The sequence below is a fragment of the Myotis brandtii genome, unplaced genomic scaffold (genome assembly GCF_000412655.1).
Source record: "Myotis brandtii unplaced genomic scaffold, ASM41265v1 scaffold665, whole genome shotgun sequence".
Classification (NCBI taxonomy): Eukaryota; Metazoa; Chordata; class Mammalia; order Chiroptera; family Vespertilionidae; genus Myotis; species Myotis brandtii.
This window is the reverse complement of record NW_005370581.1, coordinates 233,181-238,979: the sequence shown is the minus strand read 5'-3', so window position 1 is coordinate 238,979 and position 5,799 is coordinate 233,181. Positions and strand designations below refer to the sequence as shown.

The window sequence follows — 5,799 nt, the reverse complement described above, 5'->3', positions numbered from 1 at the left end:
CAGGGAATTTCCCTCAGAATCTACATTTAGTATATTAACTACAAATAGAGTATGTTGTAGAACGTGATGAGGAGAGGAATATTTAAACTCATTTTCTTGTAATTTTTTAACTTGTGTTTTTAAAGTTTGGTGAGCCCTTTGTACTATTGCTTGGACTTGAGGATTGTAGGGTATTCTTGTAGTATGTGCAATGCCAAATGTACAGCTTAAGTTTTTAAAGGCTGTAGAGATATAGGCAGGCCCATTGTCTGTTTTAAGTGCCCTTGGTATTCCTAGGTAGGAAAAACATTGGAATAAATGTTGACTTACATCTTTAAGGCTTCTCCTGTACATGCAGAAGCAAGGATAACATGAGAAAAGGTATCAATACAAACATGCACATAGCAAAGTTTGCCAAAATATGGGACATGAGTAATATCCATCTGCCATAAGTCACAGGGTCTAAGTCCTCTTGGATTAACTCCAGTAGCAGGGCTAGTAAAATGAGTAGGACAATGGCCGCAGTATCTCCGAAAGCATGTCTTTGTCTCAGTCCCTTTCTGACATTTGATTTCCTATTAGACACTGAGACTTTTTTCTAGTTAAATATTCCCATTTCTATAAAGCACTTGCAAGTAAAGGCTTCCTAGCAGGAGTATTGAATGAGGACTATGGTTTGAGAGCTTCTGGTGTTGGAGGCACAATTTCCCATGTTATTTTTTATTTATTTTATTTTTGGATATCTTTAATATTAGAAATAAGGTAAGCCCCCCAAGTCAGGGGTCCTGGTAAAACACAAAACATACTTGGGAGCCAGGTAGCAAGGCAAACATCTTTACTTCTACATAGAAGGGTGAGCGCACATGGTCTGGAAGCACAGGCAAAATGAGCAGGTAGTCTGCTTGGCTTTATAATCCCTGATGCACGTGACCCGTCCCTCACTCTTGATTGGAGCTCAGGCACACAGTCTTTCGAGATTGGCTAAATCAAAGGGAGGGGTTGGCCTTTTGCTGTTTCAAGATGGCAGCACCCAAGGGAGCTGCAAGCCATGTGACCAACATGGTGGCTGCCAAATCACACAGTCCAAAATGGCAGATGTCTAAACTGTTCTTTGACAGAAAAGATGACTTGTTTATTCTCACAATCTCCCCCTTTTCTTTATTTAAATTCCTTTCTTCAAACTCGGCCGACATTCATTAACTTTCATGCTCTACAGTGTCTAGGGAAAGACTAATTTGCTGTTTGGTCAATGCAGTTTCAATTAACCCTTGGATAAGTCCCCTCACTCCTCCCCATACATGGGATGATGTGATGTAACATCCTATCACTGTAACTTCTAATTAAAGGGGTGAAGTGGACACCATTGCTCTAGTGCATCAGAGGAAGGACCCTCGATCCCAGGTTCTAGCTCACTTGACACTAAAACTGCCAATGCCTTAGGACCTCAGTGATGGTTAGTCTGCTATGTTGTCAGGATGAATGTGCAGCACTGGCTCCAAACATTACACATCTACCTCCTGACTGTTCTCCCAGGTCACCCTGCTGCTGGCATCTAGCAGTTCACCATCTCTTTTGCTGCATCTCAAGTGTAGTTAATGAGCCTTTGCTGGTTCTAGAAAATATAATTAACCCACCACATTCTTGTTTACAGTGGGTCACCAGCACAGAACAGACTCAAACCCTGTGGCTATCTAATTTCTAGCCTTAAAATCGGCACTCCTCCTCCTGGAACCCCAATGGGATCTGTGTGTATATGGGGATCAAAGAGCCCCCCTGGACTCTCTCTCCTCTTCCTAGTCTGTCTGTCCATGGAAAAAGGTTTACAATGTGCCAAAGGGAACGGGATAGCCAATTGTATCAAAGCGCAAGTTCTACTCCAAATGCTGGGCAGGGCCACAAGACAGGGTCCCCCATGACACCACCAGACATCAGCACTGGCTATTGATAGTGCAGCATAATGGGCTTCTGAGGATACTCAGCCATTTATGCATCTGGATACATTTCTTATAAACTCTAAGCACTGTTCCACCCCTTGAGAGGCAGGAGGTATAGTTTACATTGAAGGATGAGCTGGATCATTTTTTCAGGGGTTGGGAGGATCCTAGCTCTTTACCTCTGTTGAATGGGAACAATAGGGCAAGAGTCTTACAGGAAGTGTTTCCCCAGGTGGTTTCCTCCTGGTACAAGGTTACACATTCCATTACTGTCTGAGGTCCATCTGAATAGGAATGGGACCACTTGGGCCTCTAGCCTTCATGCCACACAAACGTAACAGACACTTTTATTCAGGATGTGTACAGAATATTTAATCCATTCCACCCAGGCATTTGTTCCCTTATATCCTACTTCTATTTGCATGGTGGTGGCAGCGGCCTAAGGGATCTTGTTCTGTGACATCTATTCCTAAATCTCGTCCTAGCCAATATTTTGATCTAAAGGCTAAAATATCCAAGTCATTCAAGTTATCTATAACCAATAACTTAACTAGGTAAGCATGATCCAGATTGTATACCTTTCTCCAGCCCACATTGTAAGCCCCTGCCATTTGCCAGATTCCTTAAGCAAATAGAGCTCAGTACATGATGTTTATTAAGACAGCTCACAGTTTTTAGCATCAGTTTCAAGGGGATATGCCTTGGTATGACTGTTCAGGTTGAGGTATATCCGCTTAACCTGTGTGTTATGGGTCCAACCTCTCACTGCAGTCTGAACAGCAGTCTCTGTGGTAAGCAAGACAGGTAGGGTCCTTCCCAGGAGGGTGCCAACTTGCTTCCCTTCCAAATATTGATTAGAACAAATGTAGTTTTTGGTGGATGGTGATGAACTGGAAACTCAATAGGGCCTTGGGTCAGGAGGCCTTCTAACCTGAGAGAGATTAAAGTAGAAGAGATACCCAGTACATAGTTAAGAAATTGGTCCCTAGTTTGCATTGTAGGAAGACCTTGAGGCATTCCAAGGTCTATTGGAATCACCTACAGCCAACTCTAGGTAAAAACAAACAAACAAACAAAAAACAAAACAAACAAACAACTTTTTTTTTAAAATTCAAACTCTAGGAAGGTTGTCAAGCTTGATTTTACCAAAAGATTATATATTACTAATTGGATTTCTGCTATCAGTCTCCTTGAGTACTTTGGCATAAGCTATTTATCCTCTGTTTAGAGAGGCAAATGCAAATCATTGACATTTTAATGTTCTTGGTTTAGGGAAGACAAGAGTTTTCTAGATGGTTGCAAACTGTTTAAATATCTCAGTTGCCCTGTTCTGCTTGTTCACGATTACTGGCCTGTATCATTTAATTAATTTCCTTTTAACATTTCTCTTTTCCTTCTTATCACATACACAACCTTCACAAATTTCACACTTTCAAATTAGCCTTCAAACCTTCTTTCTGTGTCCTTAAAAAATGCATCATCATGCTTCAGTCCTTCCATTAAGTATAATTCTTCACTTTTAGAAACCTTAATTTTTTAATGACTAAAAAATGTAAACAGTCAGCATTTCTTAGATTAACATTTATGAACACACTTTAAACACACTCTTACTTTCAAGAAAATATACCTTCAACAAAGAGTTGCAGAAGATCAAAGAAATACCAAGCACACTTCCTAGAGAAAGGGAGGGACCCCGTTTATTAACACTAGAGGACTCCAGGAATAATTTCTAAATCACAGTGAAGTAACACACAGAGGGCTTCACTTTTTATAACCTTCTGGGGTCTTTGTCTTGCAGATATGGTTCCACCCCCTTTCATGGGCTTACAGGAAGGCCCCCAGGTGTTGGAGGTCCTGGGGCCATTGATAATGACCTTCCCCTCCTCCCCCCAGGGCAGTGCATTGTTCACAGTTTTTATGGCCTGACACGCCTTGCAAAACCAGTTTCCTCCTCATTCCCACCCCTTGTCCCACAAGCTTCTTTTAGCCTTGTGGAGCAATGACCAGGAGATGTTATGGTGAACAGGGGTGACAACAGATCTTAGCTACTTCCTGTAGGAAAGGGACAATGACCAAGGGGTTAGCATCCCGCTTCTTTCTCTCAGAGAAGTTTGTAGGGAGTTCTGGTTTCAGGCAGGCAGAGGTCAGCAGTGGTCCCACATGTGTAGAATGTTCCTTCAGGAGGCACAAGGGGTAGGTGGTGTTTTTAGCCTTGGGAGGTGACCTGTTGGATGTTGGCCCTGCATACTGCTGAAACAAATGGGAGCAATTTTAGTTAGCTGCACATTGGCCGTGACAGGTCCTATCCAATACAATCCCTCCCTTTCCCCCTTCCCCACCCCCCCTGCCCCCGGCCACATGCATTTGGTAGTAGAGTCATAACATGCCTCAGGCTGAAAAGTATAGCTAACAAAAATCAGGCTTGATTGGGTTTTATCGTCGACTACCCAGTCTAGCATATTTGGGTAGCGAGTTTCTAAGCAAGGAGCAAAGGATGGCATCACAAGGTGTAATCCAACAATTTATGATAAGGCCTTTGTTTCCTTGCTGTGTGGGGAGCAGTAATTTTATGGTGCTTCTGTGACCCAGCAAGATCAGATGAGTTCTCCTCCTAGTACTAGTCTCGGATTTCGCTGGCACTCATAAAAAGACAAAAATAAGAATTATTAGATAAAACCAATGATTATCCAGAAATACTAGAGCATGTTATGTTAGGAGGTGATAAGAAAGAAAGATTAGTGTTAGGGAGAATTCAGCAGGGTGTTATCTGAATTCCTTGGAGCAGGTTGCTCAGCCAGGTCTGCTGACTTCTTGAGGGTGATCCTCAGGGGGTGTTTCTGGTCAGAGGTCACCTTCCACTCAGACTGGATGTCACTTGGCTGGTTGGCTGCCTTCACCTGGGAGTGGTGGATCCAGGTGTTTAGTCCTGCAACCTTAAGAGCTGTGGGGGTGGTTAATATGACTGGATAGGGTCCCTTCCAGGTAGGCTTGAGGGGCTCCTTTTTCCAATCCTTTACCCAAACCTGGTCTCCAGGTTTATAAAGATGTACAACTGTTCCTAGAGAGATGGGTAGTCAGTCAATAACCCACCTGTGGACCTCAAAGACAGTTTTTCCAAGACCTTGTAGTTGTTTCTGGATTTCTAAGTTCTCTATTTCCCCAAAATCTCCCTTTGGCCAAATTAAGGGAGTGGTTCTACCATATAGAATTTTAAAGGGAGAGAATCCTACCCTGGCCCTTAGGGTACAGCGTACCCACAGGAGTACAAGAGGCAAGATATCTGTCCAGGGTAAGGTTGTCTCTTAGCCATTCCTGATTTAGAGTCCGGTTCATGCGCTCCACTTTCCCTGAACTCTGAGGCCTGTAAGCTGTATGTAGATTCCATTTAATTCCTAAAGCCTTGGCTACCTGTTGACTATTTCTGGGTACAAAAGCTGGGCCATTATCGGACCCGATGGTCAGAGGCATTCCATGGAATTATATCCCTCAGGAATGCCTTAGTGACTTCTCTTGCTTTTTCAGTGCGAGTGGGATATGCCTCGACCCAACCTGAAAAGGTGCAAAGACTAGCAGGTATTTATTCCCTCTGCTAGGCCCTATTTCTGTAAAATCTACTTCTAAGTCCTCAAATGGAGCTTGCCCACAGTGCTGAACCCCTATTGGTCCCACAGGATCCTGTTTAGCATTGTTCTGAGCACAGAGGAGACAACACTGAGAAACTGAAGCACACAAGGAGGGTAGATGGGCAATTGGGTGGTACCTGCCTAACAAAGCTTCTAGGGCAGCCTTTCCTAAATGAGTGAGTTCATGCTGCTGGAGGACTACCTTATGGGCTAACTGTTCTGGAACATAGACCCTATGATCTGGGAGTATCCACCAGCCTTCC

At 43.4% G+C, this 5,799-nt stretch overlaps 1 protein-coding gene across 1 annotated transcript in view; it reads right to left on the bottom strand.

The window, feature by feature from the left end:
- LOC102242206 (protein Shroom2-like) overlaps positions 1–5,356 on the bottom strand; it is a 28,801-nt gene extending 23,445 nt beyond the window's left edge. The window contains 1 exon segment of the mRNA XM_014528945.1: positions 5,322–5,356. Coding sequence (XP_014384431.1) covers positions 5,322–5,356 — 35 coding nt within the window.
- Between the last annotated feature and the right edge of the window lie 443 nt (positions 5,357–5,799).